Source organism: Polyergus mexicanus, unplaced genomic scaffold (genome assembly GCF_030449975.1).
Source record: "Polyergus mexicanus isolate NDT 795.1 unplaced genomic scaffold, iyPolMexi1.0 SCAF_6, whole genome shotgun sequence".
Lineage (NCBI taxonomy): Eukaryota > Metazoa > Arthropoda > Insecta > Hymenoptera > Formicidae > Polyergus > Polyergus mexicanus.
The window spans coordinates 11,886,765-11,913,309 of NW_027223326.1; the positions used below are offsets into that span (position 1 = coordinate 11,886,765).

Here is a 26,545-nt window from a genome sequence, read left to right on the forward strand (position 1 = left end):
AAGGAAACACAGCACATTACAAAAAGAATAATTATTTTACTAGAAAGCGCGACGCCTGTTTCCACGTATACTAGATACCACATTTATAAATCGCGCCTGCAAAGATAGGAACTTAAGCAAGATAATTATAAAAAATATCAAATACAAAACAGTATCTCGTCTACGTCCTATAAAAAAAGTTTTGTTTTACAATCTTCAATATGTACATTTCGCATTTAATTTTATTAGCATATAATCACGTCGTAAAGTTTCGCTGCCGAATTCATTATCATCTATATCGACAATTACATCTTCGAATCGAGCTCTGAATTGAACGACATGGTTAACATCTTCAAATAACACGTCTAACTCTATGATTTCCATATTTTGTTAAAATAATGTAATATAATAATTAATATCACGTATTACAAATACTTGATAACGGTTAAAGGAATTAAACCTATGATATAAATGTCCCTAAAATGTTGCATTTTCCTTTTTTTCTTTAATTATCGCGAAAAAAAATTATCATAGATCGAGGGGATGTATATTATAATATTTTATATATATATGTGTGTATGTGTATATATATATATATATATACATACATACACACACACACACACGCACACATATATAAAATATTGTATGATCAAATGTATATTACTTTTCTTTTTATCTTCCTTATAGATACAATATGTAGTTATCTGTATAGATATAAGTTTCTATTGTTGCATGTTACGGCGAGAAACCGTGGAAACAGGTGAATGACAATGAATATTTCGTTCTCTCATCAGACTCAGTATTATGCGCTTACGCTCTTAAAAATTACATCACTAAAATGAGAATTCTAATCACGAATTGATTCTAACAATTGTTTCGACACAATTCTATACTCTAAAAATCTGCATCTTATAGTTCTATCATGTTATTAGAGAAGGTGGATATATCGCGAGGCCTATATCACTACTAGTTCTTTCTTGAAACTTCGCATTTGTTCAAAACTTATTCAAACGTACAAACAGACATATACATACATTCAATGTACATACAGGCCACACTGGTTACTAGTATATGCATTTAAATGTAAATATATCGGCTGTATACGTTATTTCGAACTAATTCTTTTTTCTTTTTTTTTCCCCCCTTCGTTTTAAGGCTAACTATAGTTATAGGTAGAGATCGTCGAGAGACGAGGCATCGTCTTGAACAATTTCTGAAAATATCTTGTTAAAGCCACGCTGTTAATTAAAATATACAGCATCACAGAAGTATTGTACATCTTTACGTTTTATTTCAAGTTCGGTAAATTTCAGTAAAATTTCACACGAAAGAATATATAAATTCAAAAATTCAAACAAAGGAAAAAGTACTAATTTGTTTTTATTACAAAAATAAAATTTTGTTTTGTGCAAAAAAAAAATATATATATATAAATTTTTTGCGTACTTTTAATAATATGCAGACTCTAACTGGTAATTTGTATCATATAAAACTTAAAATGTAGCTGCACATTTATAGATGAATGTAATTTTTCTTATAGTGATACATAGAATAAAGTTGACATAGTTAATGAAAATCAACTCCTTTTTAACTGATTTGTTTTGTCACAATAATAAAAAAAAGAAATAGAGAATGCATATATTGGCACATGTATAGTATGAGTCACGTCTCTCAAGTTGTACAGAATAGGAAAAACCAAGCATATTTGCAACGTATATATGTAGTGTTTACCTCGTCTCCCTACATCTGGATAATATTGATAGCAATTTTGTAATTGTGTGTATGTATGTGTGCAGTATTAGTATTAATATAATATTAGCAGTAATTTATAATAATAATGGTAGCTATAGCAACGGTAGCAGAGTAGCATATGTGTAAAATTGTTTCTTTCCAATTGATTGATCAGCTTAACGATCAAGCAAAAACACTAAAATAAGCAAACCAAAAAAGCTGTCGCGTACACATTTGTGCTTTCCAAAGAAATCAAAATGTTCCGATCGTCTTGTTATTTTCAATTAATTTGTCCTGCTGATAATTAACACTTTTAACCGAATTTACTGGCATTATGTTCCAATGAAAAAAATCGAATGTCGCTCAAGTTTGGGCTGTAAGCTAGTTTAAACAAATTGAATGAACGCGTTTTGAATCGTATGATTAGATTTTATGCTTTGTCTAAGTGTTATCCAATTACACTTTTCGGATTTCCTTCAGGGCACAGCCGAAACGAATTGAATTTGTGTTCGCCCTACTGTACGCCACGCATTATGTCCGCTAAAAATCACTTTGTGAAAATATTATAAGTAACGACAACGATGTAAAAAATAAACTTCCTCTTCCTGGTGTTACAGAGAGAGGAGAGGGGGAAGGCGCATATGTATATCTCTAGAAGATAACAAAAGAGAAACCTAACTATTTAGAAATCTACATTGGTATACGGCGGGTGAATGTTACAATTTTCACGATTGCATGACAAATAACTAAGCAGCAAGTTGTATAGTCTTGACATTGTCAGTTAATTATGGAAGCGTTTACTCGCATTTATTAACATCGGATAGCAAAGCGGCGACTGTTTCCGACTAGTAGATCCACTGTAGGATCTATTTTTCGACGTATCAAAGATTCCAGTAATACGCCTGATAACGGTTGCATGTTCGCACAATTCGCATTCCTCTTGCGTTCCGATGAAAGATTTGAGAAAAAAGGTTCTTCTAGAGTCACGGCATATTAGAATCATGCCGATAAGCTTGCTTGGTCCTATTCATAGCTCTAAAATGGTTAATTAAGTATTAACTCGAGGATACACACACACACACACACACACAGACAAAGACACACAGTGAGATGAGAATCGATAATTTTACGTGTACAAATTATTTATTTTTGTGTGCACAATAGATAAATATATTTATGATTTACCTGACATGTATCTTACCCTTGATACAACATTCAAAACGTCAGTTCCTCCGTGTTTTCCGCATCGGAGGAAAGCGCTTGACGCAACGCTTCCATACAAGACTTTGGAATAAGCGTCCCGACAATTTTCAACCCTTCATCTGTCACAGAAACAAAAATGAGAATATATCATTTTTTCGACTTTATTGGAACAATAACTATGAATAATAGAATAGTAATTATCGACTTACCGGTTCGCAGCCTTACAACTTGCATCTTAGAATTATGTCCAGATCGTGCAGCAAGCACGTTTTCCACGCGACTCCAAACGCTCAGAACCGAACCGGCTAATACATTATAGGAACGTCTTCTTAGCCCCACTTCACAGTCCATGAGTCCGAGAGTGGCGTTTTTACAATTTCCGCTCCAATACGCATGTGAACACGTATTTACGGAAGCTTCGTACTGTTGTGTCCAGTGTGGCTCCGCATCGTCGGCACTCACTTTCTTATACTTTTTTTCTAATTCACCTAGAGTCTCCTGTCGTAACTGTAATCCCGTGTTGGGCCTACAAATGATTATATCTATGATTATATCATCTCCATCGATGTCAGAGATTGTACTGTATAATGCTGATAAATATAATTCTGCTGTTTATAATACAGTTTAATCTGCTGTAAATGTAATAGCGGAGCTTTAAATAACTATACCTATACACCATATAAAGCTGATCTTTCTTGCTCTCGGTTTTCTTCTTGCCACTGTCCACTACAATCGCGAGAATGGCCGTCTGTTTGCCATTACGGATTTGATGGCTCAGGTAGAAACCCTCTTTCGGCCCGGTTAATTCCGAGCATTTGTTCGTGGCTTCGGACCAGCTCATGCCACGTTCAACATGAACCACGTGTAATTCCGTTGGCGCCTTGCCGGTCGCATGTTTTCGCAAGAATCGATATAGTCGCACTCTGTGAACGTTTTCGCCCGATGTCCCGAGATCGAGGATACCCATGTCAAAGCGGCCAGTTTTCTTAGCCTGCGTGATGATGGCATTGAGTGTATCGGTGAAATATTTGAACAGACGATTTTGCAGATCGACCGGCATGCCGAGAATACGATTCAAGAATTTTGACATGTTATTGTAGTCCTTGTCGAGCGTAAGCACACCTGGTGTGCTCTCACTGTTGCAAATTAAACCGACGCCTACCAGCGCGTCAGCCACATCTTTGAAAAAGTCTCCGTGATAGTCTTGAGGTGGTGGTACTAATGGCGCTTCATATCTGGAATTATAATTTATCAATTCTATAGATATCTATATTCCACATCTTTTACGAGATAATTTTTCGATATACTTTTGATTGATACGAACCCCATTATAGTTTTCATCGTCGCTTCCAGTGCCGCGCGACCATATTTGTTGTCGATATTAAATTGCGAGAGATCTCGAGTCTCTGTCGCGCGACGATCACCGTGCGTTAGCGCACCTAGACTTTCTAGACGCTTAGCAACAATCGAAGCAAATCTTCTTTCTCCGGCCAAATCTGATATAAGAAATATATATTCCGGCGCGTTAACTTGATTCGATCGATGTGTTCGTCCAAACTGCTGTATCGCTCTATCCGCGCTCCACGGCAATTCGAGAGTGATATGCACACGTCGCATTTGATTCCTCGCTCGTCTGTCGCTCTGTAATGATATACCGCTGCTGGCCGCTTCGGAAATTATCGCTACAGTTTTCTCTCCATCCATAAACCTATACACGAGATATCCGTTAAAAATTTCTGATCGAAATAAACGTATTTAACTTTTGTAGACAAATTTATAAAGATTTAATATACGTTGCAATATAAGAAATAGTGTTTTATGTTAAGAAAAATCTCTCTGCGAATCGTTGAAAATTTAAAAAAATGTGCGAGTTAGTGAAAAAATGCTTATATGTAAGAATTTTTGTTCGAATTTTTGCTTCTCGACATACCTTTGCTTCTCTGTCAGATTGAGGGTTTCCAAAGGAACATCTACTTCCGATCTGGACTCGTATTGTATTGCACCGTCCTCTGTTTGTACGACGCGACCTTTTCTACCTGTCATCTCTGCAACATTCTCTGGTCCGCCGAGCTCATCTATCAATTGATCTAGCGTGTTTGGAGGCAATCGCTCGCCAAGAGTCTCTATTTGCGATAATAACTCTTCCTTCATACTACAAGCTCTTTCGATAGCATCTCTAGGCGGTGCCTGATTATGAGGCATAGCTCCGCCAATGGCATTCATAGGTCCACCGCTCATCGCCGTGTCGCCATTGCGTTTATTTCTATTACTCGACTGTTTGTGCACCAGCATCGACTGGATTTTATCTTGTGTGCTCAAACGTTTCTTCGCGGGTTTCTTTTGTTTCTTGCCTTTTTTCTTTCGCCTATCCCAAGGATCTAAAGACAAAAAACAATTATTAAAATTTTGCTTCTGTTATATATATATAACTCGACATAAAAATTAAAGTAAAAAAGAATGTAGATTACAAAATAAAAAGATTGTGTAAAATTACCAGCATCAGAATCGCTGTCGCTGAAGAACGGATTAAAATCGGAACTGACATTGCTCTCTTCATCGGTATGATGATCATCTTCGCTTTCACTACCACTTAATTTAAACTCCGAACCAGAACTATGAGCACCGTTTCTATCCTCCTCCGATATCTCCTCTTCTGACGACCAAGCGCGCACTTTTTTCGAAGCACGTTGTGCCGCTTGCCGGATTGGTTTCCTTTTACTACCACCCGCAGAACCACCAGCACCATCCATATCATCGTCACCTTCTAATTTAAGCTTTGGTGGTTCTAAACCGAGAAGACGCTGGATGCGATTACGATCTGGTGCCGGAAAGTGTTTCTCCACTAGCGTTTGCAAAACACCTCTGCAAATGTCGAAATTATTGTTATTAATGATTATTATTAGATATAACACAAATTTATACCATAATTTCTTTTTTTGTTACGTGTTAAAATGTCACTGACTTGGCAGTAGAAACGAAATCGCTGAGTTCACCGTCATCGCGTTCTAATTGTTCCAAAGTGCGTGCCTCGCCGGTAGACTGCAGACCGATCACTACGCACTTGCCGCATTTAACCGCCTCGCGAGCCACAGCCACTGCATGCTTTACTTTTGCAGCAATACAGAGATACTTAAAGAAGCGTTGATGTGATGACCAAAATTGACCCCACATTGTCTTTTTCATGCGATTTTCCGCGTCTATTAATTCTGCCGCTTCTTGAAATCTTTGCATCGCTTCCACCCACTAGATCAAAATATATATATGATGTTTGAGAATATTTTGAACAATTTGTAAAAGTTTACATTTTCGCACGCGATAACTTACCAATCGCACTGAATGATCATACACTTTCGTGAAATCCTTGGAAAGAGGTACTTCCTCAATCTTGAAGGCAACACCATGGAAACTTAACTGTCGAGCAATATACATACCACGCAATTTCATCTCCATTGCTACGATTTCCATCGCACCGACACCGCGTTTTTCCACAGCGGTGATGAAATCGTTAAATTCCGGGAAAGGTGTACCTTCGCCCCACATGCCTAGTCGTACCATATAGGCCATGTTGCGAGGTTCGGAAGCGCCGGTGGCGCTGGCGTATACGACTCGAGCCTTTGGAAGTTTATTTTGTAGTTCCAAGACCGTTAATCCTGCAAAAGTTTTATTAATAAGATAAAGTCATCCAGTAGTCATGTAGATGCTTTAAACAAGTAAATGCTTTTTTTACATATAAAAATTTATTTCTTAACCTGTCTTTGTAGGTTTTGAACTTCCGGTAGGGCACAAATTTTTCGCACGATGACACTCGTCAAAGATTATTAGACCATCGAAATCTTCACCACACCATTGCAATAGCTGTTTCAAACGGCTCTTGTATTTTCCGCCACTCTGTGACGATTCACCAATTAATGCAGAATATGTGCTGAAGATTACGCCTTTTTTCACATTGCCATTTATGGCTGATGAGATTTTTGCATACTTAAATTTATTCAATGCATGTACCTGCAAATAGATTTATTTATAATAACTACACAAAATTATTAAAATGTAAGTAATATATGTATTGATTGCAGATTAAAATAAAATTAGAATTCTAATATTAATATCTTAATATCAATAATGTATATATTTAATGGTACATATATTTAACACAATTTAATACAAAATAAAATACATACTTCGATTTTAGATGCTCCTATGTCTTTTAAATCGCGTTCGGCGTCGTATTTGAGATCGTTGGACACTGATACCCAAATAGCACGTTTTCGGCTTTTCAAATAATTCTCGAATATTACGCCGGCTATGGTTCTGCCCTTACCGACACCCGCACCGTCGCCAATGAGAAAACCGGCACGTGTACCATCGGGCAGCAAATGCTCGTGCTGTTGAGATGTGTATGTGATAGACTCAAGTTGAAGCGCAGATAACGCACCGGATCGTATCGTATCATCCGGTATGGATAATTTATACCAAACATCTGTCGGTTCGACGCTTGACAAGGATGCCGTTTCGACAACCGGATCCGGATGCTTTCGTCCCAGTTTGACTGTTAATTATTACAGATTTTACTTAAAAAAAAAGCAGCTTAAATAAAGAAAAAGAAATGATTGATATTAATGCATACGTTTCGTCGGCATGTAATCGGCATAAGTCTCGGCAACACCCATATCTTCATCATCTACTTCTTCCTCTTCTGGTATATTTGGTTGCATCATTTTTGTTGGATCACCTGAATTCATCCACATTTGTGATACGGTCTTTCCTATAATAAAATTATAAATATATTATAAAATTATAAATATAATATAAATTTGCTTTTATGACACTCGGGATGTTTTCGTAAAAATATCCTTATCAACATATTGTAAATACCTGAAAGGCCTGGCCAATTGGGATGAATTCCACTTTGATTAAGCAATTGAACAAAAGGGTTAACTCCCATATTCATCCCAGGCATACCCATGAAGCTGCCCATTAAAGCATTCATATCCATGCCCATACCTAAAGAATAATTAGCACAAATATATAATTAATAAATATTACTATAGCAATTGTAATTTGTTATTAATTCGTTTATCACAAAAATAAGAATTTATAAATTTAATTTTCACATTTCGCGAATATATGTATAGCTTAATGTTATCTATAATCTTCCAATATATTATTTTTATAACAATATATTAAAGATATATAAAAATGTCATCTTATTTAAGATACAGAATAGTCATATATAATTAAGCAAGAATAACTTGAAAAATAAATTTTATATTTCAAAAAAATTATAGTAATTTATATAAGCCATGTATGTGCATAAGTGATATATTCATACATACACTTTTATATAAGTCTTTAAAAACTAAGTCATGAGAAGAAAATTTGTTTTTATGTAAAATTTTTAACCTCAGTTATCACATCATAATAAAAAAAGATGATTAAAAAAGTAAACTTACTAGATTGCAGAAAAGCAGCAGGGTTAAATCCTGCAAGAGTAGCTAATCCTGGTGGAAAACCATATCCACTAGCTGCTAACTGATTGAGTTGATTTAATTGATTTGTGTTAACAAATCCTGGTGGAGTGCCTTGAGAGCCTCCTACATGCACCATTTCATAACCTGGTGTTGCAGCCTTTGTTACTAATCCTCCAGGAATTTTGTTGCCAAATTTTTGGTTTAATACTAAAAATAATTTTTACAAAAAATAGACAATATTGAAATAATAGAAAAAGCTAATAAAAGAAATTGGCCTTGCTTTAAATATTATATATGATTTACCATTTAATGCTCCTTGTGTTTTTTCCAAAGAATTTGTTGGCAAATCTGTAGGCTTTTCATCTTTGATATTAGCAATTCCAGCAGCAGTTGCAAGATCTTTACCACCACCTAATAAAAATTATTTCTTTTACTAAGTTTTAAAATATTGTTTAATTTGTATAAAAAATAGTTGCGTCATCTTGTATAAAATGACTTGTTAGACAAGTTTTATTATAAGATATATATATACATATATATATCATTTGCCCGAGACAAATTTATAATTTACCAGGTACTTCAATTTTATCAGGATCTTCTTCATCATCAAAGTCACTCCCACTAGTATCATCGCTCACTCCATCATCATACTTTTTTGTTGCCTATAAATATATATATTACGATTAATAGATACCACTTGATGAATTGTAAAAGCAAATATCAAATCAAAAGCAGAAGATAAATATCTAATCATTTTATTTAAAATTGCATGATCTGTAAAAAAAATGATCTAAAAAAAAATTTGAATTAAAGAATAAAAATATATTTATAAGAATCTCGTAAATTATTAACATTTTTTTGATAACACTGCAATAAATCTCATCATAACATTTTACATCAAGCATGTATCAGATGTAGATAAGTATTGCAAATTTAAAGTAACAAAGTATTTCTCTCATAAATTTATTATAATGCAATATCATTTACGATTCCGATCGCGCGGTAACAGTTCATCGAAATGCGCTTGTTCGGCGCGAAAGAACAAAAAAGGTCACATCGTGCACACGAGTCTCTAGGTTAGTCGTTTTCCTGTAGACGAAGTGAATAAATACGACAAGATACGTGCTAATCCTTGATAGGAAGCGCGTGCCCTTTTATGTCGTTTGGAAATATATCTCCGTCTTTCTCTCTCTCTCCCTCTTACATTCTTTATTTCAGCCTTTGTGAATATGAAGAATAAAAACCCACCATGACAAATGAGGTGTTGCTGGATCTTGCGTGCGTTTCTTGTTACGACGTATGGCGGTGCTAGGACGATAAGGACGACGATGATTCCTTAGCGCGAGGTCGCGTAGATACGCTACTAGTGTTACTGGCAGAATATGCGGGCCCCGAGACAAGCGAGCGAACGAAGTTTTTTTCGGCCCAATTAAAGGAATGGAGAAGGAACGCGTGTTGCATCAAGCTAACATCGCCGACGGTTCCCGCGGCGATGATCCGATGATGTTGTAAGCGAACTATGAGATCGGCGTGATGGATATTAGCACTGTACGTGCGAGCCGGGCCATCTCACGCGATTGTCGTCGATAAGCGCGCGCGCGATTCACGTCGTGAGTCGTGAGCGCGTTCGCTCGGCTACCGCCATATTGGCCCCCGTCCCCCGATCGTCCCGTCGTCCGGCATTGCAATTGCAACCAACGAAAATACAAAAACACACGCGCCTGCTCGTAGTACGCGTCGCTGTCACGGGTGGCGCTAGTGAGCGAACGCGCTGTTGCCAGATGCAGTGACAGCGAATAAGGGCAGATTCGCAGGGCGCGGGAGCCAAAAAATTGCCGCGTTTTCGCGATTAATCGCTGCGCGATGCGCGACTGATCGCGGAAGAGGATGATAGATGTTCGCACCCGCGAGATTTCTTTTCTTCCCTGATCCCGTTAAGCGAGGAGAACAACCCAAGAACGTTATCGGAAATTCGATATTCGATGTTTTCGTAATTGAATATTTTTTCGTGACCCCCTCTCCCTCTTGCTCTCACAATTTTTAAACAAGATCGCTCACTTGCGATGAACGTTTCTTTTCAAGCATATTCGAATCGATAATCGCAATAATAGCAAAGAGTCATTACGATCTAATATGTAAAGCCTTTATGAATATGGTCATTACAATTTAAAATGCAAATTTTTAAAAGAAATTTTCAGACTATTGGTTTCGTTACTCGTATTATACGTACCATTTTAAGAGAGCACACGAATCCAAAATTTAAGATGTTCGCTGAACCGTTGTTGAACCAACAATAAAACCTTCGATGGTGAATGAAAGAGTAAAAGCGGCGATTAAAAGTAGTTTTTCTTGATAGTATTTTTAACACTGGCTTATTTATTCATTCATGTGTATACATTCACGATCGCAATGTGACTGCGACACCGCAGAAGATACAGGAAGCTGATATACTGCCATTAACAAGATGCTATTAAAGATGGCTAACTGTATGGAAATTTTCGTAGCTTTCCTACACCCTTGTGCTCTCTGTGAATCGAAATAAGAAACAATAATTCAATTAACTATAAATGATAATGGCTACAGATATACTGTTTTATAAATATATATAAAATATAATCGTATCATTGATGTAGATACAAACTTAAGAGACAATCGTAAATTATAAAATTGATATCGCATAATTTTAAATAAACGTTCACAAATATACCGAGTAATTAATCGAGAGAGATTGTAACGTCAATGCTCTCTCATTATCCACCGAGCTCGTTAATTAAAGTTGCGAAACTCTACTCACGACTGTAGCGATATAGCGTATCATGTATATGTATATATTCTTGGGTATACGAACAATGGCGGATGTTGTACGTTTGGCAACATCGCCGATGCGTGCGACGCTGATCGTTAGATGATTTAAAGTATTCGCGCTAAAAAGAAAAGAACCCGCGCCGGGCGAATTCGTGCAAACGCCTATTAGAAGCGTTCGATCGCGAATTTCGGTACCGTCGATCAAAATGCGAGGTTTCCGGTCGCTCTAACGACCAAAGTATTTCGCGGATACATCGTTTAGCGTGACGCGATCACCGATAAATTCGTTTAAAAAATAATTACGTTGACACTCGAGTGCGGCGATCGATCGTCCAGCTGCGCGCCACCAGCAGCGCCGACGCGCGGCCGCTAACTCAACTAACTACTGTCACGCGGGAATTTCATCACTCGCATCAATTCCCGATATGCAATGAATTAGAGTGTTTCGTATAGAAAAATTTATTCTTTCCATCTATTCGATTATACATAATTAACAAATAACAGTATATAAATGTGCAAATTTCTATGATTATTATATTCTGAATTTATACTTTTCATGTCGTACGCATTAAAGTCATGAAATAATTTATACACACTCGATATAAACGATAATGCTTCGAATGTTTCATAAAAGTAGATAAAAGATCATTAAGGAGTTTAGAGTTCCGCTGCGTCTAATTGGATATCGGTCGTTGCGCGCAATATGGCGACACATCCGGCGCGTAGCTTGCTTGTATAATTTCAAGTCTTCTGCAGAGAAAGAGAGAGGATTGTAACCAGCATACACAGCTTGTCGTCTGTAAAATAAAACGACGCAGCGAAGCCGATATACGCACGTTGACGAGACGCATACGAATTTATCGCGTCGCGCCGCGTTGCGTCCTCGAATCACCGTTGCTGCTAACCGTTAACTGTTAACGCCGCTGTTATTGTTGCCATCCATCCGTGAGTGATCGTGCTCCAGTGATTTATCATGTCCAGAACGACCCGGGCGTCGTCCCATCGTGTGAGAAACCGTGCCGATAACGTTGTCAAAGGTGAGGATACGTCGCGCATCGACATTTTCACTCAACATTTAGCACCGGCCCCACGATAGGGTTATGTTTTGAATGGATCTCGTTTCCTCTCTCGCTCCATTTTGAACGCTAGCGTAGAGACGCCTCCAGACTTTATGTCTCTCGACGTCTCGTACTTTCTATCGCGACATTTATCAGCTTTTTTTCGAGAAATGTCGATCTTGTAATTTCTTAAACGTAAGAGGGTTGCTCTAATTATTAGACTGTCCTGATGACGATGGTTTTCGTTAGGCTGTAGTTTGTGATCTTTGCGGACTCGGCTTGGAGCACCTGGGTTAGATTCTAAATTAATATGGAGTATGATAGTTTAGGACTTTAGGATGTCAGTTGCATAGCGATTTGTGTAGAAATATATGAGATTAGTTTCGATTATGGAATTTTTAATGTAAATTTGTGATTCTTTTTTTGGAATTTTTACAATTTTAAAATTATACAACTTTGTGTCTTTCTTTTTTTATATAAATTTTTATTTGTCAAATTAGCAATTATACTTCTGTTTTATTTAATGGTTTATATTAACATACATGTTAACATATATATATATTATATCAATATTTATAAGTTAAAATCATAAAATATAAAAATTGATATCTAATATCAATACTTTTTTATATTCTATATTATATTTCAACATTTTTATATATAAACAGCATTATTTTTCTTAATTTTAAAAAGATGTTAATTGTTATTAATATATATAATTAATGGTCTATACAGGAAGATGGAAACATAATATAGAAAAAAATATAACTGTATCTTTGCCTGTACAAAATAATGATGCAAATTCACCTGTGAAAAAGGAGAGTAAATTATTTGATATTAATAAAAAAGTGACAGATAGAGTTGATATAATTAAACCACAATCCATATTGGAAACTCATAAATCTTCTCCATATACAATTCATTCCTATCAAGTAAGTATTTTAAAATCTATAAATCTCTTAAATATAATTGTATTTTCATAAAAATATGTATGTAAAATAAATATATTTTACTTATTGTGAAATACAAAATATATGTATATATATTACTGCAGCATTATTTTATTTGCTACAGAATTCAAATGTGGAAATTACAAAGGGGAAAAGTCCTGTGTCACTTGCCCACTATTTTTTTGGAAATGTGCAAACTGTTTCAACCTGTGAAGCAAAAAATAAGGTTATCTCTGATGTAGAACAATTCAAAACCGATGGTATAAATCATATAAATCTACATATCCATATTTGATTTTTTTTAATTCAATTTATAATACATAAAAACTTTTATCTTAGAGACACCTGTGGCTGTTCCAATTCATGGGCCATCTACACCGCATAGAATAAATATGCCATCGGAAGATATAAATGAAAAAGCTACAATTACTACCAACGGAAAGCAATCTGTGATTACATTATTTAGCCCATTGCAAGTTGTAAAAAAGTCTGCTCCACGTGGACGTAAAAAAGCAGTCAATCAATCCATCAATCATCGTTCACTCAAACCACAGGGCGCTGAAACAAATCATTCTATTACCGATTATTTCCCAGTACGTCGTAGTATCAGAAAAAGTAAGAAGACTGTATTGGAGGAAAAACAACGTGATTTAGAAAATAAGGTACTTTGTCAAGTGGAGGAAGGCTTAGAGGTAAGAACCTGTAATAATGTTATTGCAGAAATATCAAATTTTTTTTTACATTTTTATCAAATAGTTCTGCAAATAAGTTATAATTTATTTCTTATTATAGGTCAGAAATTTTCCGGGTAAGGGTCGTGGTGTCGTAACAACGCGAGACTTTGCTAAAGGCGAATTTGTAATTGAATATATCGGTGAGCTGATTAATCAGGGGGAGGCAAGAGAGCGCGAAAAAGTATATGCTCAAGATCAAAGCACTGGATGCTATATGTATTATTTCCAACATCGTAATCAGCAGTATTGGTAAGAGACTCTGGATTTTGTTAAAATAATTATTCTTAATGTGAAAATGTATAATAACCGATTAAAACAGATAGATAGACAAAGCATAAATGTTGATACATATAATTTTCAGTGTCGATGCGACAGCAGAGACTAAGAAATTGGGCCGATTAGTCAATCATTCGCGAAACGGCAATTTGATTGCGCGAATTGTCGAAGTCAAATCGACACCACATCTCGTACTTACAGCGAAAGAAGATATACCGATTGGTGTAGAAGTTTCATACGACTATGGAGATCGAAGTCGCGAATCCATTCGTCATCATCCATGGCTGGCGTTATAGCACTTTTTATTTTATTATTTATATAACATTATATTAGATTGTACAAAAGAAATATTCTTATTTTTCTTCCTCCTATGAAGGAACATCATATTTAGATTATGTATATGCTCTGAATTATGTACAAATTATCTTCAAAAGCAAAGCCATAACATATTTAGTAATCGGATATGCGACTTTGCAAGCTTTCATGTTAGTGAATTCCAAAAATACTTTTTTTTACATCACTTTACGAAATTAATTTGTTTGTGACTATACAAGAGGAGTTATAATTGTAAATAATTAATTTTTTCTTATAGTAAGAGTGAAAAATGATTAGAATATTTTAATGTGCTTTCTTAATGCACAACATGTCATTGGATTCTGTTATCAGATTCGATTTAATATTCTCTTAATAATGGTTTTTGAAAATATATATTTCTGAATTGTTGTTATTCAACATGTTCAAAAACAGTATTACGAATTGAATTGGAAATTTTGTATTTGCTCTTTAAATTGTGATGAATCATAGCACAAATTACTTCATCTACTTCTTGATTGAAGCATTTGTGATACGTATGGATATAGCTATGAATATAATATATTCTCCCCTTTTTCCTTGAGAAAAAAAAGAAAGAAAGAATGTATATATAATCGTAATGACTATCGCAAAAAGAATTCTTTTGTTGAAGTATTTACGCAATGGCTCTGAATTTTTTCAAATTCTTCACTGCCATATTTAGATGCAAGAACGTTTCCTAAGATAATTATATAGCACATTATATGACACATATGAAAGATATTCTTCAATTGCTTATATTTCCTTGAAATGACTGTACTAGATAGAAATATGATTGTTTGATCATTGACTATTTATAACATAAATAATTTAATATTATGATATTGCTCGTGTATCTTTACATTATCGTTATAGTTTAGTATGCACAGCCACTCTACTTTTAAATCCATAATTATATATGGTTTTTCTAATGATTAGTTAAGATTAATCCATCTTCCTCGTTTCTCTTTTTGGAGAAATCATATGATCTGAAAATAAGTACACATATAATATATATACACACGAAAAGAGAGAGAAGAAATAATTTTTAGTAAAAGTTCTTTTATCCTATTAGATAATTTCTTGATAATATTCACTGCACTCTTGTTATATCAGAATTTTTGTCATTTTGCACATATATACAAAATATACATATTAATTTAAAATTATAATATATTTTTATGTATAATAGTTATATTTATTTCCTTAAATTTATTGTTATAAGCGCAACTCTTTTTAGAATATGTTAAAGTTAGTATTTTTGTAAAAGATGACTATTGATTCTCATGATACTTTGCTGTTGTGTAATCAAGATTTCCTATCTTTGTTCTATAAAAAATGTATGTATAGCCTAGAACAATTATCAAAAACTTTTTTATTACATAAGAAAAATATTGTATAATAAGATTTTGCGCTATATCAAGAAAAAGTATTTAGGTTTATTTTTTTATCACATTACTTCTATTTTATCAAGCGACGCAGTAGCGTCGCGACGCCAAGTATATTAAAAGATAACAATATCTACACAGGAATAAAATTGATCAGCTATAAAAAGAAATTATTAAATATGTGATTTATATATATATAAAAGATATAATATATTAAAAAATAATTATTAAATATTGACTTTGTAAACTTTTTTCAATTATAATTGAGAGGAAAAATTAGAAATTAAGTAATTTTTTAATATTAACAATATATATGCATATATTTCTTATACTATTATAGTATATATATATACATACACATATATACGTCATATACATATATGCAAATTTTCATTGATGCCGACGATGGCGGCAAGCGTGACGTAGAGATATAGGACACAGTACACAAATGTATGTGGATGTGGGTGACTTCTTCTTGTGAATGGTACCGGGCCTGAGACATATAGGCCCACACGGCCAAGTCGATGAATATAAATAGCGCTAATGTTGTAGAGATCAAGTTGTGAGTTAGTATCAGAAATTTTATTTAGATGAGAGTTACTGATAGGATGCTACAGAAAGAATTCCTCTTTAGAAGAGGAGAATAGAACAAGGTCTCAACGGAAGTTGTATGTGGGTGATACTAGGTATTGATTCTTGCAATTTACGCGCGACACATATTTTTGACACATGTACGTTCCGTTTTGCGGAGCGATCTTGAACGTTGATTTCTACGATGACTTAAAGATGCGTTTTTCATCATTGCGGTACGCATGAAGTCGACGATTTACATCAACATTTGTTTTGTGCAGAGAAAGATATGTCAATGAGAAAGAACGCTTAGGTTAAGGAGAGGGCGAGCCATCCATTTGAATGAGATATTATTTCGTGAACGTGCGAAAATGGATAACGTGGCAACCATTGAATGTCTGACGCTAGACTTGGGTCCGTTTGAGACGGTGCATCGATGGCAACGTATGCCAGAATGCGATGAATTTGTCGGTGCCAGGTAAACTGAAAATATCAATCATTTGTATTCTTTGGATTCTCTGCTCTTGCTAGTTTTTCAATGTGATTCTACAAATTTATTTGGTCCATTTATAATAACAGCTTTATTTAACATTTTATATAAATGCGCGCAATATGTTTAGAACAAAATAAGTTATTGACAGCATATTCAATCATCCTTCTTTCCTTTTTGCAGACGCAGCAAACACACTATTGTAGCATATAAAGATGCTATTTATGTTTTTGGTGGCGACAATGGCAAAAGAATGTTGAACGATTTATTGCGCTTTGATGTAAAAGAGAAATCTTGGGGTAGAGCATTTGCAACGGGAACTCCACCTGCCCCTCGCTACCATCACTCTGCGGTTGTTCATGGATCATCAATGTTTGTGTTTGGTGGTTATACTGGGGATATACACTCCAACTCTAATCTCAGTAATAAGAATGATCTATTTGAGTATCGCTTCCAGACTGGCCAGTGGACAGAATGGAAATTTATCGGACTGTAAGTATTACTTATATGCTTCAAGAACCCTCTTCTCTGGTATTAATTCTTGCTTCTTAATATTTTTTTATGGATTTATATCTGATTTATATGTTTACTAAACACATTAACATATTTGTAGGACTCCAGTGCCTAGGTCTGCACATGGTGCTGCTGTTTACGATAATAAATTATGGATATTTGCAGGCTATGATGGTAATGCTAGATTGAATGATATGTGGACAATATCATTATTGGTAGGATATTTTAGAAATATTTGCAAAATATAACGTAGAAAAAACATGAAAAATATATTAAATTATTAATATTAATATAAATATTAATTGTACTAATAATTATATAAAGTAGAGCTACCTTATTTTAATTAAATAATTTTGTTAGCCTGGTGATCATAAAGCATGGGAAGAGGTTATTCCAGCTGGTGAGCGTCCACCGACATGCTGCAATTTTCCTGTCGCAGTAGCCAGAGAATCCATGTTCGTTTTTAGTGGCCAGAGTGGGGCTCGAACTACTAACAGTCTCTTTCAATTTCATTTCAAAGAAAGAAGGTAAATTTTATTACGACAGTGTAGATTACACATTTGCGTAATCCGTGCAATTTGCGATTTATGCAATTGTGTAAATTATACTTTTTTTCTAGATGGACGCGGATATCGACGGAGCATATATTACGTGGCGCACCGCCGCCACCCGCGCGGCGATACGGTCACACGATGGTCAGTTTTGATCGCCACCTTTATGTCTTTGGTGGTGCGGCCGATTCAGCTCTGTCCAACGATCTTCATTGCTATGACCTCGATACCCAAACGTGGAATGTCATTTTACCGTCCACCGACAGCCAGGTAGACAACTTGTTTTGTCGAATGTTGTTTTGTTGAATTTTTTTCAATGTATAATGTATGTAGGTACCACCTGGCAGACTTTTCCACGCTGCCGCCGTGATTGGAGAGGCAATGTTTATTTTCGGAGGAACTGTGGACAACAATATACGTTCTGCTGAAATGTACCGCTTTCAGTTTTCGTCGTATCCCAAGTGCACGTTGCACGATGATTTTGGCAGATTGCTTAATATTCGTCTCTTTTGCGACGTGGAATTTATCGTGGGGGAGCTAGGGACCAAAATACCTGCGCACATAGCTATGGTGGCGGCACGTTCACAATTTCTCCGAACGCGCATTCGACAAGCTCGTGAGAAAAGAGACAAGCATCTGGAACAAGTGTTTAGTACAGTTGACGTACCCATCAAAGTTCCACCATTAGAGGTGATTAAAACATCAAATTTAATGTCACGTATCCTCATTTTATCTAAAAATTTATAGAAGAACTAAAAAAAGGAAGTAACTAAAATAAATATATATTTATTACAGAAGTATATTTGATCACAAAATATATTTACAAAATTTTATTAATTTTCATTTATAGGCATTGACCATGAGTCTTTCTACCTTTATCGTAAAACTTTTGTTATATACTATCTTTTACGAAAAACAATTAATATCTTTTTTTGATCATAACATCGTGACAGCAATCAAATATAATAAAAAAAATTATCATTTTAATGGTTTTATAAAGTCATTAAATTTGTATTGTAGGTGATATTGAAAGACGCTGTACCAGAAGCTTTCGAAATGGTGTTAAATTACATTTATACCGATCATATCGATCCCACTAAGAGATCGGACGACAAAATCGAGGATCCGCAGAGTAATCGCATTGTACTTCTTATGATGGACGTGTATCGTCTCGCCGTGCAATTTAATATGGAACGCTTGGAACAATTGTGTGTTAATTACCTTGAGGCAACCATAAGTCACGCGAACGTCTTAGAGGCCTTGCGCAATGCCGTGCATTTGAAGTTATATTTCATAAAAGAGTTTTGTCTTAGTTTCGTCGTCAAGGAAAATAATTATAATTTAATTGTAATGAGCCAAGAATTCGAGACTCTCGATCAGCCACTAATGGTGGAAATTATTAGGAGACAGCAGATGCCGCAAACCAGAACTTTTACAAAATATGAGTATGAATCTGTTACAGGTATGTATCTTTCACGATGTATATGTTTACATACACTTTTTCAAAGTATTTTTTTACGTTAATGTTTAGTTAACATATATGTTTTTTACGGTTAACCAAGTTTACTCGCTAGGCACCAGTCTGGAACAAGATATGGAAGCGTTTTTAAAGAACGTTGGTCGGGAATTTTGCGACATCACGTTGATGCTGGACGATATGCCGATAACGGCACATAAGGCTATTCTCGCGGCGAGATGTAGCTATTTTGAAGCAATGTTCCGATCTTTTATGCCTGAAAATAATATGGTGAATGTAAGTTTGCTTAATTTATAAAAATAGATATACTGTCGATTCATATTTTAAATTTTAAACTTTAAACAATGAAAGAGAAGAGACTATATGTATTTTAATATTTTACAATACTATATTGTACAATGCAATTAGTAACAATTATTAAATGTGTATTATTAATAATGCAATTATTAAACAAAATATGTGAATATTACTTTTTATATAGATACAAATCGGGGAGATGATACCTTCGTTAGAATCTTTCTATTCGTTGCTGAGATACATTTATTATGCGGATGTTTCAATGCCCCCTGAGGATTCTCTGTATTTATTTACTGCGCCAGTGTTTTACGGCTTTACAAATAACAGACTCCAAGCGTTTTGCAAACAGAATCTTGAAATGAATGTTACTTTTGAGAATGTTATACAGATTTTAGAGGCAGCCGATAGGATGCAAGCTGCCGATATGAAGAAGTATGCCCTAAATCTGATAGTTCATCACTTTAGCAAGGTACAGAAATATTCAGATTGTATTCGACATATAACATTGCTATTATTTAAATATATTTATATAATAAAGTATCATTTTTGTACAGGTTGCTAGGCTTCCAAGATTAAGGCAATTGAGCCGCGAACTTTTGCTGGATATTTTCGATGCATTGGCCGACGAACGTAGCGAGATTAGAACGTGTCAAGATATGACGAATGATTGCTGACGGATTTCTACTTCAGATCGTCGTCCGTGTAGCTGGGATTTACCATCGCCATGCAGTTTCCAAGTGAATATTAAAAAATCTTATTTTTAAAGAAACTTTTGTTTTTATTTTCAATGCCGAGTTTTGTCTCTATGGTCAAAATTATTAATTATAGATAATATTTAAGTGTTACACATATATAAATGTCAAGTAATGCACACAATGAAGAGGCTAAAAATATTGGTACAATAGTATCCCGGAGTTTTCTCATTCTAGGAACTGTGTCGTGTGAATTTCATCCTCATAGGACGAACGATTCTGTTTGTCGGTAACTGTTATCTCGATCATACAGCTAAATCTTGCTTAACATCAGATATACAGACTTTGCTGCCGTTATCGTTGACTACATCGTCTGCTTCGATTCATGAATCATCCACTATGTGTGATGTCGATCATCCAGACACGTCATCTCGTTGTATCGATGACAGGAGGCAATACCAATGGTCTACTATTACCCGTCGCTGTTCCGTCAGTTGCAACGTATTGAGACGCACCGTCGTTGCACTATCGGACTTCGGGCTTAGAAAGTTATTTCCTTAATCAAGATTTTATTAATATTAAATGAAATGGAGCAATGACTTTTACTGTGTTATAGAATTGCGTTTGATATAAAACTGTGTATTGTGCGCGAGAAATCTTAATGTATGATATTAACTTAGTAACTGTGTAGTGTCTCTATGTGATGTAACGGCATATTAAAGACATCATACGATACGTACACAGAATAAGTGGAAAGATATACTTTCCATAAATAGATTAATATCATTGATCACATTTGAATATTGATGTACATTATTACATATGTTTTCTTAATTAGCGATTATTATGATATAGTTGTACAGAGAGTTACAATATGAGTAGGTAGTAATATATAGCTTTTGTTTTTATAACTTTTTGTTAAAAAAGGAAGAAATTCTTCCGATTGTTCTAAAGATATGTGTATGTACAGATATAATATATAGTACATTTTGCATTAAATAAAATTGAATAAAATAAGAATATGTTTATATGTTCATTATTTTTTTTTGTATAATATATTTAAATATATTTAGGAAATATTGCTAAATGAATATTTCTTTTATTATGATCCTATTTGTTATTCTCGTCAAATAGATTCTTTTTTTCTGAACAACAATGGAAATATAATTCTGGATGAAATTTATTACAATCGGTTACTCTTTTCTTTATTTCCGAAAATTAAATTTTTACATAATTTTATTACTGCGCTTAATAATTGAACTATAATCATATAATATCTAATACGATTACTTAATATTTTCTTCCGTACTAATATATATGTTTACTTGTAAACAATATTTATATGATTATTTAACAAATTTGAAGTTACGATCGCCCAGACGGAATTATCGCATATTCGTATTATGTATTTATGCGCGATATGTATTTATGCATATGATAGACCGCGACTTTACTTTTCTCGACAGTCCTGATATTACACATTTGTAAACAATATTTATTCACAATATTTTAAAATCATCATACGATACTTGATCGCGAATAAATTTGCATCACAAGAAATTCGAAAATGCAAATGATCGTGCGCTATTTTAACTTTTACAAGAAACTTTCGAAACTCTTAAAATTCTCTATTCGATAGCCAATCGGTACGTTGGAGAAATGTAATACGTCACGTTTCATAAAACTTGGCGCGGAAGCTGAAGTTAACCGCGTCATATGATAGCCATATTCAAGGCGCATTGTTCGAAGTCGGAAGTTGAGATATTTAGTCGTTTCTGTTCTCGTCTGTAGAGTTTGCGCGCGATTAAGTTGTCTCATCGGACTCGGACGTTTATCGTGCGGATATAATCGTGATCGAGTATTGAAAATGTTGTAAATGTCGAAGGAACGGAATAATTGATCATTGTGATTAATGTCGCAATTATTATACGATACTGTGATCGTAAGAATTATACTTGTCTGCGGTCAGTTACCAAAGTCACAATTTCAAATTACTAAGAATAAATATCGTTTGCAAATAAAGTGTGTGTATACTTGTATAGTATCGGGAGTGTCGAAAGAAGTATCGAGCGATCATCGTATTATGTGTGTATATATACATATATATGTTGTATATCGCGGCGTTAAATAGTGCAAACATGATATAATTCTCACACACAATATCAAATGTGTATTCATAAAATTAAGAAAAATTTAGTTTACAAAAAAAAATATTGCTTGCAAACTTATATGTCGGGAGTGCCGAGAAAAGGATTGGGCGACTATCGTATTATGCGCAAATATCGTATTTCGCGTCGGTGGTGCGACAATTCCATCAAGTGAAAACTCCGCGCGACCATCGATACGGTTTTTTTGTTCGCGTCGACAGTGCGACAATTCCGTCAAGTGAACTCCATATGACCGTAACTAAATATTATTTATGTGAGTATTAATCAAATTATCGAGAATAAATATCGCCTACAAATATTTTTATACTATGAAATGCCTAGAAAAAAAATGTTCAATATGAAGATTCTCTGATTCGTATAGATATCTATATTTTTTATTATTTATAAAAAGTATAGAAACCGGAAAAAATGTTACTCTCATCCTTTATATTGAACAACTACTCAAATTAATCATCTATATTAAAATATTTACTTTTTGATATAAAATTATATATATTTCAATATACTTTTTAATATAAATATTTTTTAATAATTAGTTTTTTATGTATATGATATATTATTTTTAATAAAAAATGCTTTGATGACAGAAAAATAACTTAACAATTTGCTGAATTAATAATATTTATGTTTATATTTCAATCATAATTTGTTACAAAGAAAATAGTAATAAAATTATAGTCAGTTATATAAAATATGCATCACATAAATAATATTGATTAATTTACTAAAAAAGATATCATTGCTGAATTTAAAAACTTCTAGCATTTGCAATATTTGATTACAATGTTTGATATATTTATATATTATAATGTATCCAAATATAATTGATATAATATAATTTAATACATATTGAAATCACATATATTTTAACTGTTGGATTTAAATATAGTATGATATAGCAAATATATAACTAGATTTAAATTAGTATTATATTCTACAAGAGAATATATAAACAATCACATATAATTAAATTATCCAATGGATTTGCTCTTAAATTTCATAAACCATGGTAATTGTTTACGTATAATAAAAAAAATTTATAAATTATAGGATGAATGGTAATATTAATAAGTGCAATTAATAAATTATGTATTATATTTTAATCTCGATTATAATTGTACATATACATATGATTCGTATTTTTATGGAAGTAATTAATACTTCAAACTTAAGGGCAAATAATACGAATCGAGGAAACGAGAGGAATCGGACAACAGGAGCTCGTATAAAATCATTGCTCTATCTTTTCCTGTCTTTCTTTCTTTTCTACATAATGCTATCTCTATATAGATGGCATTATCGTATTTAATGTTATCTCTAAATAACTGGTATTTATTTTTTGAATACACCATCCGATTAGTAACGTATTTCAAGAATCGGTCCTGAATTCAATTTTTTCATCTTAGAACAAAATCTTCCAGTTGGATTTGTACTTAAAATAAATATCTCTTCAATATTTTTCCATCTTTTCGTTCCTTCGTCCTGCCGCTTATCAAATTTTGCTTGTAGGAAATAACGCAACGTTTACGATCCGTTATAGCTCATTTTTCATAATCTTCGATCACACACGTTGACGACATGTTGACGACACATACTTTGACATAGTTATCGAATCTTTTTCATGAATGTAACGAAATGACTAAATGGAATGCGAGTTTATAAGTAAAGAGTATACATAGTCAAATGTAAAAAGAACATGCTTGTTTTTCCTCCGATTGACCATAATATGCTGTTACTCTTATTTCGAAGAGTTAAATAAATTCCGATCGGTTACTGTATCTGCATTGTTACATTGCTATTGGATGCATGGCGATATTTTAAAATTCCTCTTTTACATTTGTTATTTACACCTCATATGGATAATGCATATTCTGTTCAATCATTTGTTACGTTCAAGATTGTTTCAAATAAAATCCTTCTCAAAAGATTTATTACTTTTCATTTATTCGTTTTTAAATCGTTAAGTTCTAACATCCATCAGAGCCGCCGCAAAACAATATGCAAATTGTGCATTGCATAAAAGCGTTTCATCACGAAGGGAGAAAGGATAGTTTTAAGTTTAAAAAAATTGAAATATTATATATATGTTACAAATAATGTTTTATAGAATTTACTTTCCTTTCGACTAAATTCAAGATCCTCATTAAAACTTTCGCAAACAAATATGATATCATATTATTCTATTCAATAATAGTTTCAGAGAAGGGTGTTCTCAAACGTCGAATTTAAATCTAAAATGTTTTCTTTTTCTTTTTTAGAATAAACACAAGAATATAAAATGGTTTTAAATCTCTTTTATCTTAAAATATTTTGACATCTTCCTATACTTTATTTTTACTTCACTAATTTATTCGTTGAACCTGAAAAAGGCAATTGTACTTGAAATTCTTTCTTTGATCATTAAAAAATATTAGATGCGCCAAATTATATTTCCATGATTCTGATAAATATCAATTTCTTATCTTCTAAAAAAATTTTTCTTTGCTAAAATATTAAATAAATTCTTTTATAAAGGCGTCTTAAATATCAACGACGGCCCTACACACTCACTATGTAATCTTAATGTAATTATGCTAAGTAGGCCTTTTTGTTCGTCGCTTAAAAGTCTAAATCGTCTGAATGTTGAATATTGCGCATGCGACTGTCCAACACCGCGATACAATATTAAACATAGAAAATTCGGACTTGGATAAATATTATAAAGAAACATCTACTATACAAGGATAACGAGATAAAGTAGCAATACGGTCGTGGTACAAACTTCACGTTGATTTCGAATGGCCCCAATCTGAAAATACAGAAACAACAATATGGGTAATTGGCAGTATGGTTTTACAGCGTGATGCGTCTTACCGATTGTAAAATTGCTTGATACGTTTCCAGATAAAATTCCAGAGAGTGCGAGACAATCAATCCTCGAAGATCAATGCCCCTCGAATTTTTTTTTCTATGTGAAAGTGTGTGCAGCACTCACACATAAAGTCAAAGAGAAGAATGCATCTCGTCGAGCATTATATATCACGTATATCCACGTCGAGCTTTACATATCACGTACATCTATGTCGGCCGTGTTGTCCATACCATACATTCTTTGGGAAATTCTTCTTGCAGGTCAATTCGCAGGTCATTTCTATGAACAATATTCTAGTTCTGTTATCAACAAATGTTTACAATATTAAAAGAGAAAATTTAAAGCAACATCGAGATGATTATCATTTTGGTCTACTATCTTAACAGACATTTTGAGAATATTATCATTCTTTTCTTTTATCACATTTTTCAATATACAGTCATTTAAGTCGTACATAATAAATTGTTAAGTAATAACTGGAAAAGCATTTTAGTAACAATTCGTTATAAATTAATATATTTTTGCTATATTATTTTTTAATAATAAATATGTATATATAAATATGTTACCTTTTCTTCGACGACGCTACTCGTCGACGGCACTCTCTGTGAAGGATCTAACCTTCTCCGTCTTTCCTCGATAACTTCGGTATCGGAGTTGCTTATCGTGGTTGCCTGCATCACCGGTTGTGTCAGGGATGCATTCACATGTCTTGTTTTGATTAAGGGTGGATTTCGGGATTGCGGTAACGCAAACGCTCGTCTAAGAGCACCTCGTGGTGGCGACGGCGGTGGGTAGGATATACCTGACGACACATATGATCGGTATATGAATATTTGTTTAAAGCACATCTTTGTAGACACATTCTTGTTTATAAATAAATATTATATATTATATAAAAAAAATCAAGATCAATTATGGACAGAATAAGAAATCAAATAAAATTATAAAACATATTTCTCTGCTTTTCTCATCTAAGAATAATTAAATAAAAATTTTTATCAATGCGGT

The 26,545-nt window shown here is 33.8% G+C and overlaps 4 protein-coding genes across 14 annotated transcripts in view; 2 read left to right on the forward strand and 2 right to left on the reverse strand.

The window, feature by feature from the left end:
• Positions 1-194: 194 nt before the first annotated feature.
• Positions 195-10,041, reverse strand: Sno (strawberry notch). 2 transcript variants are annotated; one of them, XM_070296829.1, is made up of 17 exons: positions 9,633-10,041; positions 8,956-9,046; positions 8,688-8,795; positions 8,367-8,591; positions 7,789-7,917; positions 7,541-7,678; positions 7,095-7,462; positions 6,666-6,918; positions 6,241-6,566; positions 5,879-6,159; positions 5,411-5,778; positions 4,847-5,294; positions 4,241-4,624; positions 3,585-4,151; positions 3,126-3,442; positions 2,915-3,035; positions 195-2,748 (listed from the first exon to the last, which is right to left on the reverse strand). In XM_070296829.1, the coding sequence occupies exons 1-16, from the start codon at positions 9,633-9,635 to the stop codon at positions 2,929-2,931; spliced, it is 4,113 nt and encodes a 1,370-aa protein (XP_070152930.1). In that variant the 5' UTR covers positions 9,636-10,041; the 3' UTR covers positions 195-2,748; positions 2,915-2,928. The 2 variants fall into 2 exon arrangements, with proteins under 2 accessions (XP_070152930.1, XP_070152929.1); XM_070296828.1 differs by having other exon boundaries at positions 2,899-3,035.
• A 1,859-nt stretch (positions 10,042-11,900) lies between these two features.
• Set8 (SET domain containing 8) lies at positions 11,901-14,887 on the forward strand. Its single transcript, XM_070297348.1, has 6 exons — positions 11,901-12,226; positions 12,983-13,179; positions 13,322-13,457; positions 13,537-13,889; positions 13,990-14,180; positions 14,293-14,887. The coding sequence occupies exons 1-6, from the start codon at positions 12,163-12,165 to the stop codon at positions 14,501-14,503; spliced, it is 1,152 nt and encodes a 383-aa protein (XP_070153449.1). The 5' UTR covers positions 11,901-12,162; the 3' UTR covers positions 14,504-14,887.
• Positions 14,888-16,329: 1,442 nt separating this feature from the next.
• Lztr1 (Leucine zipper like transcription regulator 1) lies at positions 16,330-21,472 on the forward strand. Of its 2 annotated transcripts, none has more exons than XM_070297531.1 (12): positions 16,330-16,611; positions 16,777-16,973; positions 17,169-17,477; positions 17,599-17,713; positions 17,859-18,025; positions 18,118-18,319; positions 18,383-18,739; positions 19,070-19,511; positions 19,612-19,802; positions 20,008-20,292; positions 20,378-20,560; positions 20,753-21,472. In XM_070297531.1, the coding sequence occupies exons 2-11, from the start codon at positions 16,867-16,869 to the stop codon at positions 20,495-20,497; spliced, it is 2,295 nt and encodes a 764-aa protein (XP_070153632.1). In that variant the 5' UTR covers positions 16,330-16,611; positions 16,777-16,866; the 3' UTR covers positions 20,498-20,560; positions 20,753-21,472. The 2 variants fall into 2 exon arrangements, with proteins under 2 accessions (XP_070153632.1, XP_070153634.1); XM_070297533.1 differs by having other exon boundaries at positions 16,331-16,611; positions 19,624-19,802; positions 20,753-21,471.
• A 2,260-nt stretch (positions 21,473-23,732) lies between these two features.
• LOC138934353 (pleckstrin homology domain-containing family G member 5) overlaps positions 23,733-26,545 on the reverse strand; it is a 113,397-nt gene continuing 110,584 nt past the window's right edge. For 2 of the 9 annotated variants that reach the window (XM_070297982.1, XM_070297980.1), the window contains exons 22-24: positions 26,104-26,339; positions 25,537-25,827; positions 23,733-25,471 (exon numbers count right to left, since the gene is read on the reverse strand). In XM_070297982.1, coding sequence (XP_070154083.1) covers positions 25,741-25,827; positions 26,104-26,339 — 323 coding nt within the window. In that variant the 3' untranslated portion in view covers positions 23,733-25,471; positions 25,537-25,740. Of the gene's footprint in view, positions 25,472-25,536; positions 25,828-26,103; positions 26,340-26,545 lie in introns of those variants that run through there. The other 7 variants (XM_070297981.1, XM_070297985.1, XM_070297987.1 and 4 more) reach the window with 5 other exon arrangements.

What these genes read in the sequence shown, in the direction of transcription:
- Sno (XM_070296829.1), bottom strand. An exon ending in AACACAAGGAGCATTAAATG is followed by an intron (nt 8,592 to 8,687) that starts GTAAATCATATA and finishes AATTATTTTTAG; the next exon opens with TATTAAACCAAAAATTTGGC. An exon ending in CGACAGCGATTCTGATGCTG is followed by an intron (nt 5,295 to 5,410) that starts GTAATTTTACAC and finishes TTTTGTCTTTAG; the next exon opens with ATCCTTGGGATAGGCGAAAG.
- Set8 (XM_070297348.1), top strand. Translation starts at nt 12,163, where the DNA reads ATGTCCAGAACGACCCGGGCGTCGTCCCATCGTGTGAGAAACCGTGCC. An exon ending in ATACAATTCATTCCTATCAA is followed by an intron (nt 13,180 to 13,321) that starts GTAAGTATTTTA and finishes TATTTGCTACAG; the next exon opens with AATTCAAATGTGGAAATTAC. An exon ending in AGAACAATTCAAAACCGATG is followed by an intron (nt 13,458 to 13,536) that starts GTATAAATCATA and finishes CTTTTATCTTAG; the next exon opens with AGACACCTGTGGCTGTTCCA.
- Lztr1 (XM_070297531.1), top strand. Translation starts at nt 16,867, where the DNA reads ATGGATAACGTGGCAACCATTGAATGTCTGACGCTAGACTTGGGTCCG. An exon ending in GATGAATTTGTCGGTGCCAG is followed by an intron (nt 16,974 to 17,168) that starts GTAAACTGAAAA and finishes TCCTTTTTGCAG; the next exon opens with ACGCAGCAAACACACTATTG. An exon ending in TCAAAGTTCCACCATTAGAG is followed by an intron (nt 18,740 to 19,069) that starts GTGATTAAAACA and finishes TTTGTATTGTAG; the next exon opens with GTGATATTGAAAGACGCTGT.